A 17,141-nucleotide genomic window follows, 5' to 3' on the forward strand; every position below is an offset into this window, starting at 1 on the left:
ATAAATAAAAATTTATATAAAAAATTATACAGCTTTCAGATGTATAAATCTCAATTTAAAAATAAAAATTTAACGTTACCCTTATGACTGGTTTTGTGGTCCAGGGTCACATATGGAAATACATAGGATGAGTGTCCCTCGCACGAGGATGATGAGATTTGGGAGTCTGTGTGGCATCTAAAAGATTGAAAAGCCCTGGTGTAAATCGCTCTATGACCGCACGGGGGCGTCTGGGCTGGGATAGATCCCCCTCGGTCTTCAAGGGATCAATGCAACGCATCTGTGAGTCGTTCCGCTCGTCCACACTAGGAGGCACCGCCGCTGCCTGCTTCGCCATTCACTTTCAGCTCCGAACAACCGGAAGAAGCTGTTTGAATGTGTCATACCATGTAGCTCCAGTCTGAAGTTAAAGAGTCCGATGCCAGGCGTTTGAAAAGCCGCTGTCTGCAAACGGAAGAATACTACAGATATGTAACGTTAGCTGACAAACCGAAAGCAATCTTTCAACCGCCAGTATCTTCGTCAGCTGATCAGAAGCGATAATCGATCCATATTTAAACCACCGTCCATTTCCCTAGAGGTGAGTAAATATTATATCAGCGGCTGTGTGCGAACTGAAATATGGCGTATTTCATCTAGCTGAGTTAATATTAACCAGCGCATCGATTCTGTGCTGTTATAACTGTGCTGTTGTGATTTGAACTGATGCAGAGGCAGAGCTGTCAGATGATGTGCAGAGCGCTGACTTTAGCTTTAGCCCGCTGCATTCAAATGCCTTCTGTCTGCTCTTCATTCACATTAAACACCTCATTCAGTGACAGTCTGCAGGGATTTCAGCTGTTCTAGTGGTTGTAACGATAGAAAGATTTGTAATCGTGTGTATAACTGCGGGGAAGTATGTGCGTGACAGGCGGCAAGGAGCTAGTTGCTAACTAGCCTAGCGAAAATTCTGGCTTATGCTGACGCGTTGCTGGAGTGACGTCACACACAGCTGTAGAGGCCCATTACTGTACATTAATATACGTGACTGTACATTACTGTACAATGCTATGTGAGTACACTGAACATATAATTATAATCAACTTGAATAATTGTTGATACTAATAATTACTCAGTATCTGGAATTCCCAAACTAATTTAAAAACACTTGCATGTTCGCAGTTCTCTGATGTAGGTTAATGGTCATGCAGGTAAAAAAATAAAAATATTTCCTGTTAAATGTTTTTAATTTTATTTTTATTTATTTATTTACATATTTTTGATTTAATTCAAACTAGGTAATGTTAGGGGATCTGTGGAAATGTTTAGAGCAAAACTGTTAAAAAATCATAATAATATAAATTAAAAAAAGAAGATAACATATGATTAAAATAAATAAATAATCTGAATAATTAAATTAAAATAAATAATAAAAATAGATTTAAAATAAGTAAAAAGGCTGTTGAGTAAATAATAAATACAGTATAAAAAATATTATAATAAATAGAAGAAAAAAAAATATTTTCCAAATAATAATTAATATTATTAATTGCTCACATAACAAATTGAGTCTTGATGTTTTATACATAATAGAATGGGATCCCTCACCCAAGGATGGACATATTTAGGGGTCCGTGGCAGCTAAAGCCGGGGACACACCTAACAATTAGCTGAAACATTCTAAGACTGAACTGAACACCGATTGTTTCCTGCGACTGAAGCAGATTTAAATACTTACACATGGAATTTGAACACTGACTGTAATCGCAGACTGAACGCAACTGGCTCTGACTGGACGCGTTTGAGCGTGATCAGTCATAAGTATCAATTTACATTCATAATCGGCCTTACAATCGTTAAGTGTGTGTGCGGCTTAAAAGGAAAGAAAAAAAAAACATGATTTGATTAATTTTTTAGCTTTTTTATTAGCTCACTAACCCCCTGCAGTTCCCGTGCGAACGCCAATTTGTGTAATCAAGTCATAGATAATGTAGCAGTGCTATACAATACAATACAATACTCATGGACTTATTGTCTTATGCTTATTGCTTACAGTATAGACCACTTTGGAGCAGACGTCACAATGACGTCACTTGCAGCTGCGCGCGCATAGTGGTTGCAGAAAAATAGCGGCAGCAATTGGAGGAAAATGTGCAAAATCCACAGAATAAGAGAAAAATGTTTTGTTGTGCCTCTGGATGTTGGAATCGGAATGCAAAAAATATAGTCTTCATTTTTAAAGAAAACCATCGTTGAAAACGTCCTTTGAAGCTAAACAGAGATGTTTCACAGACTGGACTGATGACACCCGCAAGGATTAGTCTACTATTAAAGCAGGAATTTGATGTAAACAGTAAGTCTACATAATATTCACATATTCAGTTCAGAGGGCATACATACATAGCAGTTACAGCATTGAAATAATATTTAAACCTATAACATTTCACATAGATAACTTTTAAACAGTCTATACAATTTTTAATTTCACAATTCTGACTTTTTTCTTGCATTTGCGTGTTTATTACTCCCAGTTCGGACTTTATTACTCGCAATTGTGAGTTTATTTCACAATTCTGAGGGGGGAAAAGTCAGAATTGCGGGATAAAATGCAATTCAGAAAAGACAGAATAACGAGTATATCTCACAATTCTGTTTTTCTTTGTAAGAAATGTGAGATATAAACTCAGATTTGCGAGAAATAAAAGTCAGAATTGTGAGATATAAACTCGAAATTAACTTTTTATTCTTTTAATTCGTGACTTAAACAAAAACAAAACAAAAAACAAAGTTGTACGCGTCAAGAGGCACTCTTTTAGCTTCTCCTGAGTATAGGCTATACACATAATGTTAATTTTTTTTAAATAACAGTGCTTATCGCTGGGTGAAGCTGCTGTGATATGCCGACAACATTTTAAAAAAAATAACAAATCAAAATATTCTATAATGTTTCTAAATCTTACCTACTTTGAACCGCTTCGTCGTAACTCTCTAGTCGTACTGGTTATCACTCCCAGGTTTTCTGCAACCATGATGCGCGCGCATCCCGAATGTTTACAAACATTAAATAGGCCTATATTTAATAATGATTTCTAGGTAGCTATCTCTTCTAACAGTTTAGCTATTTGGCCTTTTTGAAACTCCCATCTGCTCTTTTAGCATCCATGTATCTTAGTAGTCTTGTAAACAGCCTTTTCTGCAAAACTGGTTAGTCAGTAGATAAAATTTTATGATATTTCTTTTGCTTTCGGTTTAGGGTACAAATGCTATGAGATTGTAAAGTATGTGCAGACCATACTATACATGCACATGCTCTCACAGATATGCATTGGGCTACAGGTTATAGATTGAGTACTAAAGGCTCAGATAACTTTCTTTTTTTTCTTTTTTCTTTTGTTTCTTTTTTTTTTTTTTTTGTGCCGTAGTGTAGTTATGTCAAAAGTTCAAGACATGGCAGTGTGTGTGTGTGTGTGTGTGTGTGTTTTGCAAAACATGTCTTGACCTTCGCCCTGGATTTACATTCAGTAACCACTGAGACATTTTGTGCACAATTTGGAAAATTAATGATAAATGATGAACGACTGCTCTTATTTATGTAACATTTACAGAAAGTAAAACAGGAATTGAGATAAATTATTGTAATTATTAAATGGAAAATCTGAGTTTATACCACCGAGAGCTTCACTACCCTTGTGAAAAGGAAGTGCGGAAAGTATACTGAATGTAAAAAGCATATTAAAAAAAACTGTAGATGCAGATAATATAATATATATGAAATAAAATGCCACTTAAGTGTACTTAAAGTGAATACACGATCATGTTCACTTTCATCACTGTTACTTAACACACTTATACACTTTGGTTTGGATTTGGTTTTGCACTGTTAAAATAAAAGTTTTACTTTAAAGTACATTTTTCAATCAATATAGTTTAATAATCTTTTGTAATTCTGTAAAGTACGTTTATTTTGATATGTTAACTTGCATATTAAAGCACATGTAAAATAGCCTGCTTGATTATAATGTAAAACTGTTGTGTGCTATTCAATATTACATTTTTAACTTAATATATTTTAAATATACTGAATTGAAACTTCATCATTATTTAATAACATACTCTTATATGTAATTATTAATTACATTTACATTATATTTTAATACATGACAAATTTCACAAATTTCAATAGAAATGACATTACATTTTTAATTTACCACAATTGTTGGTCAGTGCATTCAGCAGTACACTATAACCATATTTCAAGGACAATAGAAGTATGAAATTACATATGTACTTTAGTCTTACTTGTGTTAAAAAGCATTCTCAAAAAGTTCCACTATTTGCATTTAATATAAATTTTAACTACAATTCATTTTCTGTTAATTGCAAATCCCTTTTTAAAGTGTATTTTTCCATATATAAGACAAGTACTCAAGTACTCACTTTATAAACACGTTCTTGTTCCACACTATGCAAATTGGCAAGAGTTTATTGCATTCATTATTCATGAAGCGACACATCTTTGTGCTTCCTATTGTTTTTATGGTGAACGTTATCAATAGTTTGTTAGCAGTGAGATGTGTTCATGATATATAAAGTTTGACACATGATCAGAGAGTGACTGATGCATTGCTATTGATATTCACTCAGTGTAGTCCTGATCTAACTTGCTTCTGGCGTAATACTTATTCTACCCAAGTGTGTGTAATAGTGTGTTCATGTAGTCTGTTTGGCCAATATGGCCTCTGTCCAGTGTATTTAACCCTGATACAGATGTCTCTGTTGTGACAGATCACATGTGCAGAGATGCACAAAACCTCTTATTTCTTTTTTCTCCATTATTGCTTTTCCCTCCCTTTTTTTATTCTGTTAAAGAACTAAACATCAAAAACCTTGTTAAAAAAAAAAAAAAAAAAACATTTTGTGTTACAGAAAATGAACAACACAATTAACTTTTCTCAGTAGGACATTTTTATTTTTGGTGAACTTTGTGTTGCAAAACTATATAAAATGTTTTAATGATTGAAAATGGGTTTTAAAGGGGACCTATTATGCACCATTTTACAAGATGTAAAATAAATCTCTGGTGTCCCCAGAGTGTGTATGTGAAGTTTTAGCTCGAAATACCTCACAGATAATTTTTTATAGCATGTTAAAATTGCCACTTTTAGTGGTTGAGCAAAAACGAGCTGTTTCAGTGCGGTCCCTTTAAATGCAAATGAGCTGCTGTGCTCGCCCTAAGAGGGCGGAGCTTCAAGAGCTCGTTCTCCGGTGACAGGATTCAGTCAGGACGCGCTACAATGTCAGAAACTGCTAATATATGCTGCATGGAGATAAAACAGGTATAGTTTAGTTAAATTACGGCTATAACTTATATTGTCGTCTTGTTTTTATCTACTATATTAGTACAAGCCTGCTGTACCGTCCGAATGATGGCATATATACAGATGAGTTTTATGATGTTTATTGTACTTCACACAAAAGATGAAGCGTCTGTTTTCACTCTAGAAAATCACTGTAAGTGCTTAAAGGTGCTAAAGAGGATGTTTTGTTTTATACATTTTTGCAATATTACTTGAAAACTGTCTTTACTAGCTGATAAAAGACTTTATTAGGTGCACTGAAAGGAATAATATTAATATACATCATCTGTGCACGAGATAAAAACATCAGCTGACAAAACATCGCGTAAACGATTGGCCCTCTGGCTTTGTCAGTCACTGCCATGACATTCCTTGTGAAAGACGTGCGCGGCTGCGCACTCCAGTAACTTTCCACACTCCACAGGTTCCGCATGCAATGTTTTTGTCGGGAGACAGGAGTGTGTGTGTGTATATATATATATATATATATATATATATATATATATATATATATATATATATATATATATATATATATATATATATATATATATATATATATATATATATATATATATGCAACTGCAGATTATGAGTTACCTGTGGTGAGTCTGACATAATGAATCCACTAACACAACACAGCGAATGCCGGTGGTAAACACTCATGAGTTTTGGGAGGCGTTCCCTCGAAATGAGCTGTGAAGGAGGGGGGTTGTTCTTACGCATGCGCTCATTTCAAAAACTCACTAACAGTCTTTGGTTTCTCAGTCGACAAAAAGATCCTCTTTAGCACCTTTAATAAAACACTGCAAGTGTGCATTAAAATATTATCTATAAACTCTCTCTTTTCCTTAATTACCAACATATATAGCGAAGAACACAGAAACACTCGTTACAACTAACAGTAAACGAATATATAAAGACCTTATGCCTTTTGGGTGGTGCTTAATAAACTTTATACCCATAAATCAACTCCGATGAACTGTAATAAAGTGCCCTCACCTTCATTACTGCCGTATCCAGTATCACTCTGGAGACTGTAAGCTGGATCACAAACAGTTTTTACTTGTATATCCTTGAGTAGCACATTTTAGCACAGTCTCTGTTTTGTATTGTCCCTTTGTATTGATATTCTTTCACTAAGCAGTCCGGTGTGAAATGATTCCACAGACATAAACGAATTTCGACAGAACTGAGGGAGAATTTTCTGGAAATCCAAGTTAATCCACCTCGTTTTCAGCAGCTCAGATTTAGGTAGTAAATGAAGAGAGCTATGTGGATTAATACATCCAGCTAGAGAACGCCTAAAATGCTTGGGAGACATTCTCGTCAGTGCAGCAATGGCGGACTGTGAACTTGCTGTGAACGTGCTCAGGCGGTTCTATGTTCAAACGGCAGTGTCTGTCATTATTCGTGGGCGGGGCCTGTGGCTTTTGTGATGTCACACTGCCAGGGATCTGGAAACGGCTTGTTCTGAGACACTGCTTATGATTTATGGAGATTAAAAAAAAGGAGTCGGTGGATTTTTATCACTATAGGGTGGTTGTGTACACACACTGCTATCAGACATTTATGTCCAAACACCATGCAAAATTGAATTTTGCATAATAGGTCCCCTTTAACATGTCCATTTAAAAAGCTATATTGCTTTACATAAGCAATATTAAAGAAATATTTCCACCAAAAGTGAATTTTTTTTTTGGGACTTGGGCCATGTGAGTCTTTATTTACTGAGTAATGAGTTGTTATGTGCCAAGCCCAAAATGGCTAAACTAAACTTTGTCTTCACTACAAATTATTTGCAAATAAATTAGCAAAATTTAAGCAAATGCACTGCTTAAAAAGCCATTACTGTCTCAGAAAAACATCAGAATAACGTTTTTGGCAGAATGTGGGAAGTTGTGTGTGGAGTGAATCACAGTGAAACATGAGTTGCATGGTGATGCTCCAGAGTGGTGTCTTTGAAAATCTCCCGAGAAATATAATAATAAATCCATCTCTACCACAGTAAAGCATGGAGGAAGAGCTGTCATTGTGTGGAGAGCATTTTTAGCTGCTGCTATTGGTGAGCTACTTCACTGTGAAAAGTCATTTAAAGTCCCTGTAAAACTATATTAAAGTATGTGTTCTGAGTTTGTCACACCACAGAAAAATGTGTTATTAACCACCCAGCCAAATTTGAATGATTAAAAAAATCGCTAAGTAAATGAAATGTTATCAAAATCGTGATAAAATAAGTAGTATTCTCTGCTCTCAAACGCTTGGGGTGTGTCTGCTGTCGGCGCTGAAACCACACCCACTCGTGAGAGCTGCCGTTCCAAATTACTTGTCTAGTTGTTTTTATGGTGAACATTATCAATAGTTTGTTAGCAGTGGGATGTATTCATAATATATAAAGTTTGACACATGATCAGAGAGTGACTCATGCATTGCTATTGATATTCACTTAGTGTAGTCCTTATTTAACTTGCTTCTGGTGTAATACTTATTCTATCCAAGTGTGTGTAATGGTATGTTCAATCCGTTTGGCCAATATGGCATCTGTCGATGTGAACGTGATCCCTCTTGTTGGTGTAACTAGTGTTGTTTATATTAAAGATTGTGTGTCATCTTCTTCGCTGTGCGCTTTCTACAGCCACACAATGTTACAGTCTGCAAGTTAGGGAAGGGTCTTCTGTGCTAAGTTACTTTACAGTATTTGTGCAGTTCTTGCCAGTGATTTGTGATTTATAAAGGTTAAGACCATTAAAAGACCACTAAATATTTTGCTAATTTTGGCTTGGCCCATTTTCGTTGCCCAGGAGTATATCTTGTTCATGTAAGACACATTGCTGTTTTTACCGGGTAGTAACATACATCTCCTTTGGCCACTTGTGTTCGGGTTTCGAGGGAATGCTCTCTGATTTCATTTGAGACACACCAGGATGGCTTATTGTTTACACTACAAATTCAGTGTGTTTCTAACAACTTCTGATGTTTTTTTTTTTATTATTATTATTATTATTATTATAATCAAATCCCAGCTGATATTGAAATAATAGTTTACTAATATGATCATTTTTCTCTCTTTTTCCAATAGAGTGATGTCTGGAGCATCAGCCAATGACTGCCCACACTTGGAATGTGTGGGAGAGATTACCAAGGAAGAACTCATTCAGAAGTCTCATGTGAGTCCCCACCAAGACCCAGTCGCAACCTTCATCATATCATTGCTTCCACCCATTTCTTATAGCTCAATTGTATTGTGCATTATTAAGAAAGCAATAACCCCTTTTTTGGAGTTTACGAAGTTGCTCTAGGCACTAATAATGTGTGGCTTCCTTACAACTAAGAGCTTAGGCAGTAAACAGTGCATGCTGTTGAAAAGCGTCGAGAGGAATCAATGTGCAATTATACGTTATTGTTCTTTAAAAGCATCTGAGGCTGCCGCATCACTAATTGCTTGCTGGCGAAAGCAGATTGTACCTTTTCATAGGATACTTGTTTTCAGTAATTTTTCCATACGTTAATGTTGCAGAGCTGTGAGCTACAGCGCATATTATTTACTAACGTTAAAAAGTTTGAGGTCAGAAAGATTTTTTTATATATATATATATATATATATATATATATATATATATATATATATATATATATAATTGAAAGAAGTCTCTTATGTACATCAAGGCTGCATTTATTTGATCAAAATACAATATAAACACTATGAAAAACATTATGAATAAAATTATAATTTCAAATTACTGTTTTCTATTTTGTAATATTTTAAATAGAGATCGACCGATAATCGGTTTTACAGATATTCTTCCAGATATTTAAGCATTTTCCTGTAATTGGGTGTCGGTTTTGTAATATCTGATTCACAGATAAATTAACAAAGTCTGAATTTACATTAGACTTCTTAAATTTACTTTGCCTGTTGTTAATATTTAAAGGGATAGTTCACCCAAAAATGAAAATTTGATGTTTATCTGCTTACCCCCAGCGCATCCAAGATGTAGGTGTCTTTGTTTCTTCAGTAGAACACAAATGATGATTTTTAACTGCAACCGCTGCCGTCTGTCAGTGTTATAATGCAAGTCAGCGGGAACTTGGACTATAAGAGTAAATAAAACACGACAGACAAATCCAAATTAAACCCTGCGGCTCGTGACGACACATTGATGTCCTAAGACACGAAACGATCGGTTTGTGCGAGAAACCGAACAGTATTTATATCATTTTTTACCTCTAATACACCACTATGTCCAACTGCATTCATCACTCGATTCGTTTGGTCTGATCGTGCTCTGACAGCGGCAGTGATGTCTCGCGCAATCTGACAGCGGCAGTGATGTCTCGCGCATATACTTCAATGAAAGCGAGACATCACTGCCGTTGTCAGAGCGCGATCAGACCGAACGAATGGGGGTAAGCAGATAAAATTCAAATTTTCATTTTTGGGTGAACTATCCCTTTAAGCTGTTGTTATAAATAAAAATATATAACTGGGATTATTAAGATACACTGAAGTTAATTACGGGCACTTAAACATGCAAATAAAGTCAATATCGATCGATCTCTAATTTTAAAATTGATGCTGAATTTTCAGCATCTTGACTCTAGTCTTCAGTGTCACATGATCCTTCAGAATAAATTATTCTATTCTATTCTTCTCTCTCTCTCTCTCTCTCTCTCTCTCTATATATATATATATATATATATATATATATATATATATAAGTAATATTTAAGTAATTATTCCAATAGGCTGATCTGCTGCTCAAATAAAAATAAATGTTGAAAAGGGTTGTTTTGATTAATATTTTTGTGGAAATGGTGATAGATTTTTTCAGGATTTTTTGTTGATTAGAAAGTTCTTTTGTAACATTATAAATGTCTTTACTGCCAAATAAAACATCCCTGAGTAAAGTATATGTGTTTGTTTACAGGGTCAGTGTCAGGACTGTAAAGTCGGGGGACCAAACCTTTGGGCCTGTCTAGAGGTAATTGTTCTATTAATTTTGTTTAATATGGATTCACCAATATTAAAATACTGCAGCTACAGTGATTAGTAAAATATTTTGTTGTTATACCATATAAATCTCAACAATAAATGTCTGATTTTAAAATTTAGTAAAAACAAAAACAAAATAATAATAATGCATTAAAATAAAAATACTTAAATGACTTTGAAATGACTATCCATCTGCCTGGGTGATTTAAAAATAAAATAAAAAAAAATAAAAATCTCTTATGAATGGTAACGTGAAATTCTTAATTATTGAAAGCTAGTTTTTAATGCAGCCTGCAGAGTATAATTTCTCTTCATGTGTATCACTTGTTCAGAACGGCTGTTCATATGTTGGCTGTGGAGAGTCACATGCGGATCACAGCACTGTCCACTCTCAGGTTAGTCATCGTATTCTCTGTTTTTACCATTTCTTAGGTGTGCAATAGTTATTCAAATTCATATTTTGAAAATGTCTAAACATTTTGTGTATTAATAACTATTTTATTTATATTATTTTACAAAATATTTTATTTAATAAATAATAATTATAGATAACACTTAATTTAGTGTCATTGTTACATGTTACATTTAGTTACTATAGTAATAACTACAAATTATGCATAATTACATGCAACTAAACCAAACCAAACCCGAATCCTAAACCTATAATAAGAACATGTAGTTACTTACTGTTACTCAGTACTTAAATGTATAATTATAGTGTAACAAAGACACCTTAAAATAGTGTATTTTATTGTTTAATACATGTACTTACAGCTAGTGATGTTTTCACCAACAGTGAGCTGTCATTGTACATTTCAGACATGATGTGTGACCCTCAGCATTACAGCTCTAGGATTACATTTGTATGTGCATTTAGACAGGTGGATCTAATCCCTGATCACATGTGTCATTCTGTGTTGATTTCATGCCTATTATTCTGAATGTGACCAGAGGACTGAATGAAGTGTCTTTTGAATCCCAGCCTGGGCTGTGGCTGAACTCATCCATTATTAATCAGCACTCCAGTGGGGATCTCCCTTCCCACTAAAGCCCACTCTGATTACCCATTACCAAAACCCCACAATGCTCTCAAAACACCCTATGTCTTTGTGAAAACCACTGAGAGAAGACAGCCATCAGACATACTTCCTCACAATAACCTGCATTTTTGCAGTAAACAAAATGTCGCCCATGTTTTTTTTTTGTTTTTTTTTTTCCACTAAATGGTTTTCCTCTAGCAGGGGACTTGGGGGTATAGAGTAGTGCAGTGATGATGTATTTTTGTAGACCAACTCTGAATAGCATCACCCTGGTTCCCTCAACAAAAACCCAATAAGATTTTTCCATTGGCTTTTGGATTATTGCAGAAAAAGAAGTAAAAAGCTAAACATAGACTATAAACAAACTACATCATGGTCACATGACTTCAACGTCACCATCACCACTGGCCTCTGACAACTCTTTCAATCTTTATTTAAAAAAACATTTTCCCTGACTTCAAATAGTTCACAAGAGCACACGATTTTAAACTATGAAAGTGGACTTGTGAGTAGATGAGTTTTTCTATTCGGCTAATGATGTTTAAAAGTGACTTATTATGCCCCTTTTTACAAGATGTAATGCAAGTCTCAGGTGTCCCCAGAATGTGTCTATGAAGTTTCAGCTCAAAATACCCCATTATTTTTGTTATTATACCATGTTTTAACTGCCTATTTTTGGGTGGGAGGAAAAAAAAAACCCTGCTGATTTGGTGTGTGTACCAAATGCAAATGAACTCACGCTATCCGCTCCCAAGCTCACGATCCCAATACAGTGAGGCATAAACAATACAGGAGAATCTTACACAGCAAATATAATTCTCTAAATGGATCATTACAAACTGTTTGTGATGCAGCATATCAGATCATGTAGGTACCTACAAAAAGAAGTACCTTCCATAATTTCAAGTTGTCTTCACTAGGTGTAGACTGGGGCACTCAAGACTTACCCATGGGTTTTAATTTATAGGCAAAGCTCCTCCTTTATGTTTCTCATGTAAAGTTACTTTGACTATTAAGCATATTCTGTTGAATTGTAATTTTTATGATGCTGCTAGAAAACGTTTTTTATTCAGAAACATGCTTTGATGGAATATTTCAAAATGTACCACCTAAATGTATTTTAGATTTTCTATCTTATGTTAAAGGTCCCGTTTTTCGTGGTTTTTTGAAGCTTTGATTGTGTTTATAGTGTGCAATATAACATGTGTTCATGTTTCGCGTGTAAAAAAACACAGTATTTTTCACATAATTTACTTATCTGTATACCGCTGTTTCCACTGTCATAAAAACGGGCTGATGACTTCCTTGTTCTATGAAGTCCCTCCTTCAGAAATACGTAACGAGTTCTGATTGTGCCAGCGGTTCCTGTGTTGTGATTCGACAGCTCTGAGCGCACCGTGCCCGGAAAAGTCACGCCTCTTACCATAACGTGGAGATTCATGCGCTCAGTGTTATTGTAAACATGTCTTTAATTTTACCCTATCAATTTGAGCCGGAATCAGACCCGGTGATTGGACTGCGGGATGAAAATAACAGCGATTCGACGACATGGTGACAAACACACTCTACAAACGCAACTCTTGTGTATTCCTGTGGGCGGAGGTTAGTCAAAAAACTGTTTTAGTGACGTCATTAAAGAAGGAAGTAGAGGGATGTAGTCCAAACTGGCCGTTCGATGTAGGCGACTATTTATACTCTAACAACAACATTACACACTAACTAAAGTTTGAAACATGGGATCACGAAGAACGGGACCTTTAAGTTGAAATGTTTTATCTAATGTAAATTTTCTGGATGATATTAACTTTTTGTTTGCCATGTAAATAGCCATGATGCTAACATGGCATAAAAACTTGATAAACAAACAAACATGTATTTTGAGGATATTTGCTAATATTCAATTCTGAATGAGTTTGATAACGTGCTGCACGGCTAACGTGGCTAAAGCTACACACTGTTGGAGAGACTCAATAAGAATGGAGATGTGTTTATGAATTATACAGTTTGCAAGTGTTTTTGGGTTAAAAATGAAAATAACGACATCATGGCACTGGGGACCTGATTATAGCACTTAAACACGGGAAAAAGTCAGATTTTCATGACATGTCCCCTTTAATGTCCCCTACAACCTCTGTAGTCCCATTTAGACACTTGTTAACAATACCCTTTTTCAAGAGTAAAAGCTTTAATGTAATCACAAAGGGCTATCACTGATGTATTTTGTCATGATAAAACTCAACTCAGATTTATTTATAAAGCACTTTCAAAACCATACTCGCAGTACAAGCATAAAATAATTAACTAGATAAAACAACAAACCGACAAATCATCCGTCATGCTACATATCACTCACAATGAACAGACCTAGTTAAATGCCAAAAGCAAAGGAGAATAAGAAAGACCTTTGGATCAATTTTAAAATTCTCAGTACGTGAAGTAGATTTTTAAAACAAAGGCAACTCATTCCACAGCACAGGGGCTGTGACAGAAACGCTTTAGACGAGACCTTGAAAAATGAGAAAATATAATGAGCTTGTTTTTTTTTTTTTGTTTTTTTTTTTTTTAATCCATGCACAGACCTTATTTCTGGCTTTTAACCAGTGCTAAAATGCTAACTCATTTCCGGGTTTTGGCCTACAAATATACATCATCCCCGCAGCACTCTATTAATGAGGACTGCCCTGGGTTGCGTTTCCCGAACAACGATGTAACTCGCTGCTTCGCTACCATAGTACGATGCATCGTTGAACAAATCAACTAGCTAGTCACGACTGTTTCCCGAAACCTTACTGTCGCAAACCTGTCGTTCAACCACGTTGGTGAATGACGTCACGCAGGTGGTGAGTTATAACTTCTTTAAATTAATTCGTTTGAGATTGAATTAATGCTAGAATTTTTTGCTATAAATTACGGACATGGCATTAGAGGACTAAGGCTACGTTCACACTGCAGGGCTTAATGCTCAATTCCGATTTTTTGAAAAAATTCGATTTTTTTGCAAGGCCGTTCACATTTTCAATTAAATGCGACCTTTTGTGATCTCCTGTGTGAACGTGAAATAACCCAGAAGTGACCCGTATGCGCAGAAGAGTACGCAACGGTCAACGACATCACTCGTTGTTTGCGGAAGTAGCTAACGTTATACATGGATGTCATGGATGTTTTCGTAAACCGCCCGGTTCCGATAAGAGCCCTTGAGTTTGGCCTGAATAGAGCTGTCACCCCAAATATTAATTAAATCTGTGACCTCGCTTCCCTTCCATTGACTGGTCTCAGCAGCATCGTCCGCCATGGTTGTTGTTTATCTTCTCGTTCCCGCCTACTTCAACGCACAATTATGACGTTTGTAGCGTATCAATGACGTACGGGTCGGATACATGTGGCCTGGCCGTTCAGACGGAGGTCGCATTTGAAAAGATCGGATACGTATCGGATTCAGGACCACATACTCAAGTGGCCTGGGTCACATTTGAAAAGACCGGATCTGTGTCTTTCAGACTGTCATGAAAAGATCAGATACAGGTCGCATAGGGGCAAAAAAATCGGAATTGGGTCGTTTCAGCCTGCAGTGTGAACGTAGTCTAATTCTCATGTTCCTCAGTTATTTTGGTTTATTTCCAGATTAAAACAAATGCTTGTTCTTGCGTACTAGAGCACGTACGCACATGTGCACTCTTCAAAAATGGTGCTTTAAATCTCTTGACAAACTAAAATATATAAGTGACATTTGTATATATTCGAAATAAAATATAAACATTGTACTTTATGTCAGCTTGCTTATTTTGCTCAAGATAACGATTTTATTAAGTCCACATGTCATAAAACCAAGAAACTATGCTTCTAACCACAGCTCAAAAGCTGTCATTCCAACCACACAAGTTTGCGATGGAGTTTGCGAATGTTCGTTTGAACTATGGTTTTGGGAAACACCAAATCGTTAAACTATGTTAGCAATGATGGAACTTGCGATGTTAGTTGACTAACGATGCTTTTGGGAAACGAACCCCTGAATAGTCTTGCTTGATCCTAATGCCAGTAATTATTCACATCCTGCACTGCCCATGTAAACATCATGTGTCTTTTTAGAGACACAAAAATAATTTTATTAGTTTGTTCAATTGTGTAAATTCTAGGTGTGTGACGAGATCTCGTGTCACGAGATCTCGCGAGACTAAAATGTGGCGAGATTTCTCGTCGAGGCGAAAAGTAGTCTTGTGATATTGCCATGACAGAGTGGTTAGAATGATTAGGAAAGAATATGCCACCGCTACGTTTTCATTACGCATCCACTGTTGTTTTGCTTTGTATTTAAATAAAAAACATTTAATTAATTTGGATAACGGTCGCCGCTGCTCCATATTTAGAGAGTTACGTGCGATCGCGAAAGTAAACGCGAGCGCGCATTCAAACGCGATTTCAATACCCCGCATTTTGAAAGCGGCTCCCTGATGAATACAAATATCTCTCAATATGAAAGCTATTTTAGGCTGGGCAGTGTAGTTGTAACCATCTCTTAGCTCTGTATCAAAGAAAAATTTGGTCTTATTTGCACTTTGAATATTGAGAGAGTGCGATTATGGTTGCACTTATTGTAAAGTGTTACTATAAAAATGAATAACAGTTTTCTTTTAACCTTATTAAGCACAAACAGTAAGGTTTCATTTGTTAACATTAGTTAATGCACTGTGAACTATCATGAACTAACAATGAATGACTATTTCTATTAACTAACTTAGATTAATAAATACTGTAGCACATATATTGCTCATTGTTAGTTGATGTTGGTTAATTAATGTTAATAAATGAGACCTTATTGTAAAGTGTTACCATTTTATTTATACTGTTTTTATTTCTATGATCAGTTTGTGGAAAGGAGTTCAGTTAGGAGGTCAAAGGTTGTAGAAGCTAATAAATCATGTACAGCAAGGTCTGAAGAGACTGAAATCATACAGAAGAGAAGTCAGTCAGTTGAGTTTGTGGCAAAATCTTTGAGTATTGTTGTCTTTTACTGCATATGATAATTCATACTCAGAAAGTAGAACTGAAATGACATTCATTACAAGATGATAAGTTAAAACATTTCAAATACACCTGCAGAATATTTTTTCTAGTCATGTATTTCGCCATTGAGGATTTCTTAAAAATAGTGTGTAAAAATCTTGTCTCGTCTCGTGAGATACCTGTCTCGTCACACCCCTAGTAAATTCCCAGGCTTATGAGTGTACCGTGCGTACCACGATTTATATTCTTTTATGTTAGTCTTGCTGTGCTGTGAGTTAAAATTGATGTGGGCATGTATTACCTCCTGTCCGTTTCTGTAATGGTCGGAGTGGCAGATGTTGGCAGGGCTTGTATTTTGGCGCAGCTCTCATAAATGTTTTATCCGCCCCTGTCTGGCTTCAGTTGCACCAGTTGTAGTGCCGCAGTGAAAGCCAATCCAGACACATGAATAATGCAGGAACCCCTTAGCCACCGCTGTGTGCACCCACCCTGGCCTAACATCACCACTCCCCATTTCCTCTACTACGTTTTCATTCCTGTTGCAACACACTTTTGTTTCGCCCTAAATTTTGAAGAGTCTTTCTGTTGCATTATATGTAGAGAATGTAGTGACGGACATCGGCGCTGCCTTTATTTGGGAAGCAGAAAGGCATTGATATAGTTTTGGCTGATAATCTGATATAGTTATAAGTTTTGGCTGAAACCAGTAGCCGATTAAATGGCTGTGATTATTTAATCCCATATATATGTCCCAAAGTTTATATAGTCGCA

General features: G+C 35.8%; 1 protein-coding gene across 1 annotated transcript in view; it reads left to right on the forward strand.

Annotated features, from left to right (window-relative positions):
* Nucleotides 1-220: 220 nt before the first annotated feature.
* usp33 (ubiquitin specific peptidase 33) overlaps nt 221-17,141 on the forward strand; it is a 40,705-nt gene continuing 23,784 nt past the window's right edge. The window contains exons 1-4 of the mRNA XM_048162932.1: nt 221-580; nt 8,416-8,503; nt 10,265-10,318; nt 10,662-10,724. Of these exons, the coding sequence (XP_048018889.1) occupies nt 8,420-8,503; nt 10,265-10,318; nt 10,662-10,724 (201 nt within the window). The 5' untranslated portion in view covers nt 221-580; nt 8,416-8,419. The remainder of the gene's footprint in view (nt 581-8,415; nt 8,504-10,264; nt 10,319-10,661; nt 10,725-17,141) is intronic.

This window comes from Megalobrama amblycephala, linkage group LG17 (genome assembly GCF_018812025.1).
Source record: "Megalobrama amblycephala isolate DHTTF-2021 linkage group LG17, ASM1881202v1, whole genome shotgun sequence".
Taxonomy (NCBI): domain Eukaryota; kingdom Metazoa; phylum Chordata; class Actinopteri; order Cypriniformes; family Xenocyprididae; genus Megalobrama; species Megalobrama amblycephala.